Below are 13,678 nucleotides of genomic sequence, written 5' to 3'. Positions count from 1 at the left end.
CCGCCTGCAGGGGGCTCCAGAGGCACAACCTGCGCCCGCCCGCTCCGCCCGCAGCTCCGCACGAACTCGGCCTCAGGAAGCTCTGAAGATGGCGAGTGGAAATGCGGAGAGCCGACTGTGCCTCRCACACATCTCCTCGCGTCCCTGCCCTTCTTCTGTACTCCAGCCTGCTGCTTGGCAAAAATGCCTTGCGAATGAAGCCGAGAGATATCACAGGCCAAACGGGCAACCCYTCTGTTATGTGTTTACCTCACAGAAAAAAAGAACACTATCAATTAATTCCAGCTATGGGATGCAGCAAATGGAATGAAATCCCACAACTGACATCTCCAGGACTGAGCAAGTTTCTTGCTTTATAAAACCTGATGTCACAAGCAAATGTGGCACTAAAATAGGAGGCGATTCAAATTCTTTGCTTCGTTGTGTAAAGACACATCAACATCTGAAATTTCACTTAAAGACTATGTAAGTCTTTAATTTCAGTACCATTCTTTTGAAAAAGCGTTTGTTTTGGTTTTGTATTGCCCATTTCTGACAAATGGCCARCTCACAGGCAAAGCAACCTGCCCCACAGTTGGGCTGAGCAAGTAAGGGAAGGGAAATCACTCACTTCAACAGCTCATGAAAGTTTAGCAACACAACATTCCTCACTGCTTTCCTAGCTGACTTCAAGCATTATAAAAATCTTCCCACCAAAGCCACAAGTATTGTCAAGCAAAAGATAATAAGAAATAGTCTTCAGAAAAGCTTGTATCCTTATCTATTGTTATAAAACACCACACCAGTTTGTGGTAATGGACACATTCATCTTTGAGGTAAAGCAGAAGCTGCAGAAATTCCACGTAACTTCTCCCTAAATAACATGAGCTGCAATTCAGGTTTTGGTTTTGGTTTTTTTTTTTCCCCCCCTAACTATGCACAAAATTTAAGGTTCTTTTATGCAAATCTACACTCTAAGAGCATCTAATACACTMATTTTGATATGTTGTGAAAATTTCAAAAGTAACATCTCTTAAGTAAATCCAAACACAGAGAAATTATTTGACATCATTATATTCCCATCATAGTTGCATGTATATGCAGGATTTTCAGAGAAGATCTCTCAAACAAGCATCCTCACATTAGTTCACCACAGTCAGATGTCAGGATAGTTAGTTTGGAAAAATGATCTGATGGCAAATTTTAAAAGAAGCTTTTAAGAGAGGATTGCGCAAGTTCCTTCTCCCTAATTCAGTGAAAACTCAAGCTGAACTCTCACAGCAGGACTTTGCAACGGGCTGCCTGGTTGTTTAACCACAGCTAAATGTTCTCATGTAGCAAAGAGCAGGTGGGATGCTATAATCTGAGTTTACTGTGGTTTTCAGACAGAATTCAAATAAAGGCCATGTTGATAAATAGCCYCTGCAATAATCTAACCAGAAAACCAGACCTTTTTGTTATTAKACATTTTTACTTGGTTTGTAACATAATTTAGGGGTTGGATGTTTTATACATTTGCATTTTGTTCGGGTTCATAGATGAACACAGTGCTTAAAAACCAGTATTTAGCAAATCCCCCAAAACTTTATCCCATAAATCAAGTGACCAAAGAACGAGCATAGAGCAGAAGATGGAAGACTGTGTCATGAGGAAAAAATCACAAGTTCTGTGTTGCATTATCCATAAAGATTTATTTACTCAGTTTTGTTATTTAAAATTGTTTTCTAAAACCCAGCACGGCAGCAGAGGAGAGGGCTCAGGAGAGCTACTGCTGTCTTGGGGAGCTTTAGCTGTCACACACAAGTGCCAGTTGAATATGTCACTTAACTGCACAAGGCAATTCAGAACAGATCCGAGCAAACAGAGTCCTGCTTTTTACATTTGTGGACAGTGGGAAAAAAAATCTTAGCAAAAAATGTCTCACCAGAAAGTCACAGCATCACAGTCAGATCACAGAAAGTATCCACCCAGGATGCTCCAGAGTTTTGCTCCAGAGCCACAAACTTCACAGAAGTATTCCAATGGTGTTACTTCATACCAACCTACTTCAATACACATGGAAATTGCTAATATTGAGAATAATTCTCTAAAGAATGTTCACTCAGTGTGGTGAAYGTTATATTATTTCTGATACAATCTAAACATTAATCTCACAAAAACTGGGTTTCAGATAATCACTCCGATGATACTTCATATTCTACCATTTCAAATAATCTCTTTACCCTTTAGGGGGAGTGGAGGAAGGAAAGAATACAGAACAGAGTTACATCTATTCTTTTTTTTCTGGTACCATTAGTATCTTTATGTGACATGTTTTGAAATATCTCYAGAAGCTTGGTATTAAAAGACTAGCAGGAAAACAGAAAGAAAAATGCCTCAATTGGGAGGAAGTTCTATGCATGCAAAACCCCTATAATCAAACTACAAATTGTCTTAAATGTATTGAAAAATGTGAGTTTGAATTTAGAAAGAGATCCCTGGTATCAAAATACTAATTTGAGAATCCCTTATTAAATGTGCTATCCAAAGTTTAATATTAACTGATCATCTCAGGTATCATGCAAAGCCTAAAATACTCAAAATGCTTATTAGAAACTACATGGAAAACAAGCAGACATTTGTGTCTGTATGTCACAGCTCATTTTCTGTAATAAAACTCAACAGATACAATATATTCCAGTTATTTATYTGAAATGACACTAATTAAATAGCAAAGAATGATGATATTCACACTATTTTTCCTAGAATTATGACCCCATTATAGCCACTGATTATGGTACTAGTAACGAATGTTAGTTTGGAACATTTTCTGACTCCACATGTAAATCGTACGTTCCTGCTCACAGCCCATCCATTTCTGGAGGATAAAAATTTCTGAGTGAGACTCACTTGTCTGGTCTTCTCCCTCTAAAGACTGAGCAGCTCCCCAGAAACCCTGACACTCTGCTCTTCCTGGCCAAGCAGCTACWCTGGTTTCAGGTCACAGGATGTTGTTAGTGTCTGGCTTAGTTAACTCCCACAATCAGAAAAATTCTCAGAAACACAAGAGCTTTGAATCTCTGAAAATAATGTAACTCACTGAACAGTATTCCCTCCTCAAWAATATAAACAGCATATCATAATCTTGCTGTTCACTCAAACCTGGCTTGAAAAAGATAGATTTTTTAATTTCTATCCTCCTCAGAACATTTTAAATTTAGTAGTCGCAGTTTAACAAATGCTTGCATGTCAACATTCAAAATGTTTTGGGCAGTGAGTCACCACTTAACAACTTGCAACACAAAAACCTTAAAATGCATTTGCCTGGAACATTTAATTTGTACAGTAAGAGGACAAATTCAGACTGAGATGCATTCCAGAAAGAAGCCAGACAATTCCCCAGCACTTTTCTCCGGTAACAGTAAAAACTGTTTTTACTTTGGATGCTGATAAGAATACATGAAAAAAGATAAACCYCAAAACAAATAATTTCAGAAAGTATCCTACAAAACCAGGAGAAGAAGAAATAAAACTAGAGGAAGAGTTGTTTGGGTTTTTTGAATCATTATTTCTTAAAAGACTATTATTAAATTACAGTTATCTAGGAAATTAAATTACTGCTGAGTATCCGTTGACATGGCAGCCCTATACTAACAAAAACATTGCAGAAACCAGTATTTTAGAAACTGAAAAATTAAAAAATACAGATTTGTATAATAAAATTAAGCATCATCTTTCCTCTGACTTCTCATATTATAATTAAACTTGTCTGCACTATCTACTAGCTAAAGCAACTTTTATCTTTCCTACAATACATTCTGACTTCTTACAAAAGTATGTTTAAAATGAAGACTACATTCACATAATGATCTATTCAGTTTAAATTTCTTGTGATGCTCAGTGAAATTTAGTTTTGTGTCATCTTCCACACACGCCGTATCTCATAATTTTTTGGATTTTTTTGTAACGTGTCATTTTACTTCAAGGCTCTATTCAGCAGTGAAAGCATTGAAATACAGAGAAACAGTGCTTAAAACCTGCAGCATCGCAATAATCATTGATTATTCACAGTAACTGCACTTAATYGCACAGATTGGTACAATGTTAATACAAATAAAATTATCAGTGTTTTATTGTCTGCACTCTTACAGAAGAAGAATTAAATGAAAACCATTTGAAAAATACTGCTTGTTAAAACTAAACCCCKGTAAGAAAAATGAGAGAAATCTTTCATTCTCCAAAATGATCTCTTTACCTGGCTGACGCTACTAAATATTAAACATGTAGCGTAAGCTTTATTRCTGCCTAGAATTACAGTAATAAATTACATGAAAATTGCACTGCTATGTGTTTTAGCTTCCCTGACATTTTAAATATATTTTTGTTAATCTAGCAGAAATCATCTGCTAGACTGTAAAGGCACCCTACATAACACGCAACTGTTAAAATGTAAATTGCCAAACTATTTTTAGCTGCTGCTGAAGGGGGGAAAAAAAAGGGAGGGGGGGAAAGAAGAATATTCCTGGCCTCGAGAATAATGATTTGAGGCATTGTGTTCATTTTGTTTATCAAGCAGCTATTCAGCCTCTAGTGGGGCCCAAGTGCTTATGCAAGCAAAAGCTTTTAAGAGTGCCTGCAGCTGCAGTCCTGGCTTCCAGGTAGRCTGCAGGTTCAGAGCACAGCTGCCCCAGGCTATCCGCACTATCTCAGCTCCATCTGGAAGTACTGTTAAAATAGGATTGCAGATCCCAGTTTCTGTCTGTATCATCGTGAGCACGGGGAGGGAGAAGGGAAAGAGAGGGAGGAGAGAACAGGGGAGATGCGAGGACTGGAAGACACCCTCCGTACTTGAGCCTCAATACCGAATGAAAAGATCAGCCCCATTTTGCTGCCGCTCTGTTACTGTTGCCTGTGCAGTGCGCTCTATTCAGCCTATCTGGCTTTGAATTATGACTCATCCAAGTGCACCTGCGCCCATGTGTTAAGTACTGTCAAATAAAAGCCCAACATCCATTTACACAACAAAGAGATGTATCCCGCAAGGCAGCGGAGCTTCCCCCTCCCCTCCTGTTTGTTCTGAGCGGTGGAAAAAAATCATTCTGTCCCTCACCTCACTGGGGATTTTTCACTTCACGTGGATTTTTAAATGCAGATTCATTTATAAACAATTTTCTTCCTTTTAAGAATAAAGTATATTTAATACCACAAAACACCCCTATAGCATTAGATTATCACAGCCATTAATGATTTTTCCACCAAAACCCTTCCAACCTTTTTTATCAAAGCCCTTTATTCTCGAAGGATAAATTTTCAAGCAAGGAGGGATCAACAAACTAGTTGCTTGAAAGCTTTCCTGATGCTAGACTGAAGTTAGGAAAGGCTTAATGAAGGCTTTAAAATCCACCAGGGCTTCACAATGAACATCTGACTCGGTGATTTATGCATATTAATAACCTCAGTCCTACTGAGGCAAGCTGAGCTGTACATGTCCTCCGAATCTTAATGTCTTCAGCTCCACTGGGATTATTACAAATGTAAATTTCTAAGATTCTCAGCTATTAATCTCTGTCTGTCCTCCTGTTCAGCAACATAATGACTAATTAAACATCAAAAGACCTGTACAGGAGATCTTCTTTGACAGCTCCTGCCCCAGCTCTCTTCCCAAAAGAGGAATTCAAATGACAGGGACAAGTGGGTAGGAGYATATGAGCGAGCTACAAATCACTGCTGTGAAACCTAAAAATTCCACATCAAATGTGCATTTAGTCCTGCAGAACCACTCCCAATTACCTAGCCTAGCTGTTCATGTCCAGCAGACAGCCCTCCTTGCRCTAAAGTTAAGTAATTTATATGTATGGCAGGTAAAGAGAATGCAATATGAATCCAATTCTTATCACGATAAGTAAAAATGTWGTACTTACAGAAGAAGGCAAACCAGGGGGCACCTTTCTTACTTTCTTTGTCTGTAGAGGATCTGTACACAGAAAAACAGCGTTTCAGCAAGTATCCACATTATAGGTGAAAAAGAATAAATAGCTACACTGTACAGGTGTTACTTTCCATGATGAATTTCTTATTTTCCAATTTCATGCATTTTTTATTATCTAGCGATGAGATTTGTCTTTCACATCAATATAAAAATGTAACACACTGCTGTTCYTCTCCAAAATTAAGCTTTGCTAAACAGTTATTTTCAGTCCTTTCCCTCAGAAAAACAGTTATTCTTATGAACAGTTACTCTGAAGGGTACACTTAATACCTTTTACACTYGCTAAGAAACAAAGTAAGGTTTTGAGATAGAAGGACGAAATTGAGACTTAGTAGCAAGAGAAATGCTTTCTTTCTGCACTTTAGGGTGAAGACCCAGCCATCAGAAAGGAATTTGACATGTAACAGTATCATTTATATCTAAGAATACTAACGTGATGTAAATTTTATAGCTTTTAGACCTTACTGAGGTTGTAAATAAACAGCAAATTTAATGAACCTGATGACTTCCCTTAAGTAATAAAATTTGCATGCAATAGTAAAGTTGGAAGTATGATAACTGCTTGTTTCTTCCAACAGTTATTGTAATATAACAAAAGTACCCAGTAATTTCACTACTTACATCARAAATCGAAACCAGTTTAATCAGATGCTAATACCATTAATCTGAAAACTCTGCATGCACATTACAAGTTAACTGATGTTTTGAAGATGAGTATCTGGCAAGATTACCAGGTCTAAATTAACCAATTGAGTCTTTAATTAAAACACAAAATTCCTATTTTTCTGTTTTCATTCAGAACATTTATGATGATATGAMAAGATAAAGGTGAGATAAGGTAAAATGTCTCCTGGATATCTTTGCTCTCATCATTCACCACAGGGCACACTCACAAAAAAAGGACTTTTGGAAGAGATATTTACATTGGATTCAGTGTCACCTGGAAGAGAATACTAGGTGGTATCAATGCAATTTAATATGAAATTTAACAAGAGCTTGTTATAATCCTGGTCAGACAACTCCTTCTCGGGGATGAAATAGCCATAATTTGATTTAGKTAGAAATTCTCAGGGAGCAGGTTTGTAGCACTTAACAAGTCCATTTAAAAAAAAAATTAAATTCAGACGTAGTTTCTCAAGCCATTGAAAGAGACTTGAGATAAAAGTGTACTTCTCCTTGTGACATTCCTGGGAAAACATTTCCAWAAATTTGTAACCACCACCTGCCATATTCCAGGTTAGAGTCAYGAGATCCAAACATGACAGAAAGAGGAATACCACCAATTTGAACATGTTTATACMCTCTGAGCTTCTCTTTCAAAGAAAAAAAAAAAACTAAATATATTCTGAAAACAGCACACTTCRCTTCCATTTGTTTAATGCAATAATCTCGGGAACTTCCCAAACTCTACAAAGCTTKCACAGGAAACAAGAATTGTGTTCAGGACCACCTCAAAGTCTGCTGCACACAGTGAGCTTCCTGCACACATCTCAAGCACTGGCTCAGCACCCAAAGCCAAGCTCTAACACCCCCCTGCTAYTCAAACCAGATCAGGTTACTACTGTGAGTAACTTCTCACTAACCTGATTTAATGTGGGTTAAAACACCATCGTTTTAAAACCCTATTCTTTTCTATTGAAGCTCAACCACTCTTTCAAGTTGTAAACAATTTCACTYAACTTTTCAGACTGTTCCTTTTCTGAAACAGGTGTGAGGAACTGCTGTATTTGTTCTGGCATTCTGAGCAACAGGAATACATACAATAATGTTCCTAAAAACAGCCAACCCCAAGTTAAACAGCAGTTGGCCTAACAATATGGTAAGAAGTTATACAAATATGGTGTTTTAAAACACACACATATATATATAGACAGATATTAGGAGAAGAGGAAATTGCCTCATTCTGCACTGAGGGAGGTTTAGATTCAATGTCAGGAAAAGTTCACTGAAAGGGCTGTTGGGCACTGGACCAGGCTGCCCAGGAAGTGGTGGAGTCACCATCTCTGGAGGGGTGTAAAAGATGTGTGGATGTGGCCCCATGGGGACATGGGTTAGTGGTGGACTGGGCAGTGCTGGGTTGATTGTTGGACTTGATGGTCTTAGAGGATTTTTTCAAATGAAATGATTCCATGATATATAGGATTAAGTTCCAAAGTCGTATTTTTACAAACAAATATTTTAAAAACAATTTCAAGCATGTTCAGGACTATTTTAGTGCCCAAGAAATTTGCCATTATAGTTAATACTTAAGTTACTTCACAAATGAATTTGCATTTGAAAATTTTATTTTGGGTAAAGTATGCACTGAGCTACATGGTTCCAACAAATAAGATTTTTACTATGGAATACAACTGCTATGCAGAATGAGGGGCATTAAGGACTCAACCATATAACCTATCATACTAACACTGAAATATATGGTAAAATAGAATATAAGGTTACAGTCTTTCTTTTTATATCAAAAAGATTTACTTTTTTTTTGCTCTGCACACCCAATTACTCAGAAGTGTCTTACAGCAGATACTACAGAACAGCTGGCTTGTTCTTGGTTCTCTGATTCAACAGAATTAGACAGCTATAAAATATTACCYCTGTCTATGACCAATCCTATTCATCTCCAACCATCCCCAGAATAAAATATTCATACTGTCACAGGATTATAGCGATTTTTAAGCAAGTTCCTGCCTGCATATTTAGTAAGGTAGTTTGATTTTAGGATAAACTACTAGCCTCCAATTGCTAAGATCTTTAAAGGCATGTTGAACCAATTACAATGAACTATATATTGCCCTGAATAAAGTTACTTTTAGCATGTAAAAGGATAATTGTTTCCCCTTTGTGTCCCTCCCCTACTAAATAATTGTAATGACCTCAAGGTCAGGCATTTCCAGGAGTTAATAAAGGCACAGGTTAAGGGCATTCAGCTGGTCATCAGCTCCTATCCATCTGTGATTATTGCTTTTGCAATTAAGGGTTTTATTAGAGTTTCTTGTTTGTTTTGTAAGCMATACTGACCAGTATTGAATCCAAGCCAGTGTCTCAAATGAAATGTCAATAATTTCAGTTTTTCTCTTATATAATAGTCTGGTGTAATTTCAATTGCTCAGTACAGAGCAATCTCCGTTATATTAAATGAACTGTCAAAGAAAATAATAAAGTCTGCAGAAAAGCATCATAAACAAAAGTTTAAAAACTGTCTGTACTACTTACCAAGAGCTGATGAGTCATGGAGTGGCCTTCGGCGCTGATTTGTGGCAGAAAATGGGTAGTAGGCAGTTCCAGGTTTTGTAGAGGATGACAGCTGACCTGGACTTCCAAGCCCCATRTCAGACCGAAGGAGGCTGGACTGCAAAAACACACAAAGAAAAGTAAAATTAAGCTCTRTAACAATGCAACTGTTAATATGCCAGGCTAACAAACTATTAAAACACATACTGCTCTTGGCATTTATAGGAATTTACTGGGATTTAGTGAAGGTTTTGGAGTTCAAAAAAATGTTGATTTTTTAAAATCAATGCGCAGAGTATGTCCTACAGCATAATTTAGAAAGGCAGAGTAAGTTTGGCTATGAGCCTCCAAAGAGCCATAAACATTTCAGTTGAAAACATCTGAAAGAATCAATTAATATTTAAATTTTAAACAAAAATCATAATCCTTTGTTTAGTTTGCAATATAACACCYCTTCTATTACACAATATAAACATAATTGATAAAAACTGCTAAGAGTTTATAGTGTGACATTAAGTTTTAGCACATGCTTAGAAATCAAGACTTAGATTACATTCATAAAACATAGAATAAAATTGTCAAAAAAATCAAATGCAGACAAGAGATAACAGAGTAATTAACTGAACATGAAAAATTGACATTTTAAAACTTCAAACTAACAAGGCAGTTGAACCCTACCCTTTTTGTTCTCTTTTCATGCAGTAAAAACAAAAACATTCTAAACACTTAACAAGTGCATTATATATTGTTTGACCTCACATTATTTGGATTTCCTCTGTAAAACTGAAATGAATGTTGGTGATTCAGAAGAACACAGTTTTTCCACAGGTGAYRCTATGCTTAGCCTTGTTTTAGTCTGAAAATCCTGGCTTGGAGTGAAACCCACAGAGTTGTTTGTACAGAAAATGTACCAGGTGGTAAAAATTCACTGTGATTCACTGCTGGCTGTTGTGTTCAGCCTTCCCCATGGAGCAGCATCCACTCTGCATTCCACACACCTAAAGACACACTGCTCTCAATGTTTGCCASTGTTTTAAGGTCACATGGAAGCAGCAGCCTCAGAATTTGATTTTTTCAGATGTGGTGAGTCCACGGTGCAGTGTTCCCAGTGAAGGGGGTAAAGCACGCCTGCCAGGTGACAGGAGAACAGGAATGCTCTGCTTAGAGTCATCGGCACCGACACGTCATTGTCAGCTGATGCTACGACAGAAACCACTCACTGGGGCAACTTTTATACCTAAATCCCAACTAATTTCTGCTTCAGCCTCACTGCTCCCAAGCCAACATTCCTCCTCCCCTCCAAGGGTTCTCCATGAGGAGCCCTTGTGCCCCCACAGATCCCTGAGGTTGTCACAACACCCGTTTTGTTGCTGCCTGATCAGGATACAGCAGCCCACTGGGATGGATGCAGAGGCCATGCATTGCTCCTGCCTCTCCTCACCTTACCTTCTCAGGCCCAAACACCTCATTAATGAATAAATGTATTTTTTGGATTACACTAGATCATCAAAGCTGATTCTTCTGATGTGATGAGTTGTGAAAGGTGAGGTTAACTCATACAGCTCTCAGTAAGGCTCTAAGCATTCTGCCTTGTAGTGCACTGGGATTAGCAGAAAATGCAGACTTCAGATAGACTTACAAAATATTTGTGAAATAAGCTCTCTTTTTCACATTGTATCACCATTGAAATTTCCCTTTTTTACTTGTTTGATGCCTAATTTGAGCATGGAAATCTCGTATTTTAATTGAATAGAGTGGGATGTAAAAAAATTGACCTGTCACAAACTAAAGGAGGGTCCACAATGTGAAGATCAAAATTTACTTTAAATGTTAAGTGCATAGAAACAGCTTCCCCTCAGCTCAACTTCTTTATTGTTATTCTTACAATAGTCTTTGAATCAGAATTCTTAATCTGAAACTCATACTAAGATGAGATCCTCTGATAGGGAGTGACAAAAGTATACAGCAAATACATGCAGGGGGAAACCTGCTGGTGGCCTGTTTCAAGGTCTTCTAATTCTTGCTTTAGTCAAACAATTAAGATTTTATTGTTTTGCAGAAAACATTGCAAACATCAAAATATCTGGCTTACTCAGTATAAATCTGAACTTAGCGAAGATACTATTCTAAACATTTACTAATCCATACAGATGCTCCCCCAAAAAAGGGGTGGGAGGATGTCTTGTTCCCCTATTCCCTTACTCGTTAGGAGATAAAGATTTTTTTAAAAAAAAGAACCATCTAGTAAAAACACTTGAATTCATTTCTACAGTCACTCCAAAAGGCATGAGTCTGTGTCTTTTTCAGACTTAACCTCCAACCTTTTTTTCATGACATTTGCCACTCTTGCTCTTACCCTAAGTATTCCAGTTCTTGACATTTTCACTGGACCCTGAATTTCAAAGCAGCCTGGTTTCTCCAATAACATAGTGTATAAGCACTATAGTAAATACACATTAAATCTCAAGCTGTGCAACACACTCTGAAGAAGTTTTCTGATGTATACTGTGTTTGGGTAAGAATTTTTTTATTTATAMAAAAAGGATTAAAAAATCAAAACAACACAAAACCACAACCCTCTTCTACCATTGGCCCAATCAAATGAAACATCTGTTTAGAATTTTATAATTGTTCCTCAGTCTTCCCAAAGAAAATAAAAATAGATGTCATTAGTTCAGCTCATTGATTTTTCTGCCTGTTTGAACCAATTGAGAAAAAATATTGATTAGGACTGATCCTTTCCTAAGGGCATCTGATAAAGAAAGGAACACAAAAATACCACTGAGGATAGCAAAAAAGCTTTGTATTATCAGCATCAAGCTTCCCCTGCCTAAGTGCCCGAGGTCTCTGCGCAGAGGCGGATCACTTACACATGGAGTTAGGGGCATTCTCCACAGAGAACCTTCACGCTCACTCTGAACCTCTTCTGCCAAGCACAGGTCCAATTACTGAAGAATAATCAATGACTGGTTATTCTCCTGAATGCTTGTCCAAGTCCTTGTCTGGATCACCATCATAAATAAACAGGCATCAGCCCTAAAAATTTACCTCTTTGATTTTACAATGCATATTTCCAGTTTTAGGATATACAGAAAGTTATTTAAAGCAACRTTTTCCTTAAGGAATGTGTGTTCAATAACCAACAAAATAAAAAGAATAAAAGGACAAAAAAGCTTTTATTACGATCAACTAAGAACACAGCAAGCCTGATTGCAAAGASAAAAAGATGTAAACATGGCTGCTTAACTTTTCAGATTGATCCCTTTCAGAGAAACCAAGAAACAGTTTTGACAGCCTCAGGGGAAATGGCATGGCCTGACCCAAATAGGAAAGGCATTCACAAGGGCCACTATCTCCACAAATGCTTTAAAGGGGTCACTTTCCTAAAGAGTACTCTCAYAAAAATGAAATGCAGGGGAGTCATCTATTCAAGCATTGCAAGGGCAAGGTGGGGGAAAAAGAATCATATCTACATACAGGGGGTGGATTTAAACACCTTTGTCACAGCAAACAAGTAACTTTGCATCGCAGCTGCACTTGTGTGTAGGCAAAGTTAGCTTCCATTCAAACTAACAAGCCAATCAACCAAATGTTTGTATCAAAATTATATGCCTGAGATAAAAAAAAAAAGCTCCTTAGTCAACTTATTTTAATTTTTTTTTAAAATTTATTATTTCAAAGAATTTAAGCATAAAATTAAAAAATAGTTTGACTAATTCTTAAGTTTTCTTCTCCCAACCCAACTCTACGACTCTTTATATACAATTTAAAGTCAAAACACTGCTCTGACTTCAATGAACTTCCAGGACACCAGCCAGCAGAATTCTAATATGTTGGTAAAYATTTCTTTAATTTTACTTCGATATTAAAAAAAAAGTGTGGACAAGTAAAGGCCTAGAGATGTCCTTATGTAATATTCCTTGCAGCTGTCTAGCATTTAGGCTGTATGCAGACAGGAAAGCCAAGCTGTCCTGTAAAGTACACAAACCATTTTAACAAGCACACTCTATACATACCTAGATAAAGTTTTACCTAATAGATKTTTACCTAATAGACTCAAAAATCTATTTGCTATAGGTAGGTAGCCTTGTTCTGCTTGGTCTAAATCTTGTTCCCGTTCTTTTCTTAAATGCGAACATTGGCRAACGCTTTAGGAACTCAAATTTTCCCTGTGTAGCCATAGGCAAACTATGCAATAGTTTCATCCAAATACAACTGTGTGCCTTTACATTATTCATTATTTTCTATCAAAAGAATAATATGGCTGAGAATAAAAGCATTAGCCCATTATATGCAWCTGATTATGACAGGCCCATTATGCTGGCATAATAAGGCAGGCTGCTTTGGCAGTGAAATGAGAGCTGCAACTCACCAACTGCAAACTTAGATCTTGAAAACCTCCCCAAAAGTCAACTAGATTCAACTAGATTTTCTTTTTTTTTTTCTTCTTTTCTTTTTTTTTTTTTTTTTTTTTTTTTTTTTTTTTTTTTTTTTTTTTTTTTT

The 13,678-nt window shown here is 37.1% G+C and overlaps 1 protein-coding gene across 8 annotated transcripts in view; it reads right to left on the bottom strand.

The window, feature by feature from the left end:
• TCF12 (transcription factor 12) overlaps positions 1-13,678 on the bottom strand; it is a 155,760-nt gene that overhangs the window by 43,791 nt on the left and 98,291 nt on the right. For all 8 annotated transcript variants that reach the window (XM_057372111.1, XM_057372108.1, XM_057372107.1 and 5 more), the window contains exons 8-9: positions 9,158-9,293; positions 5,880-5,932 (exon numbers count right to left, since the gene is read on the bottom strand). In XM_057372111.1, the coding sequence (XP_057228094.1) occupies positions 5,880-5,932; positions 9,158-9,293 (189 nt within the window). The remainder of the gene's footprint in view (positions 1-5,879; positions 5,933-9,157; positions 9,294-13,678) is intronic.

The sequence above is a fragment of the Malurus melanocephalus genome, unplaced genomic scaffold (assembly GCF_030028575.1).
Source record: "Malurus melanocephalus ecotype Western Australia unplaced genomic scaffold, MMel_1.1 scaffold_163, whole genome shotgun sequence".
Lineage (NCBI taxonomy): Eukaryota > Metazoa > Chordata > Aves > Passeriformes > Maluridae > Malurus > Malurus melanocephalus.
This window is presented reverse-complemented; position numbering and strand designations above follow the sequence as displayed.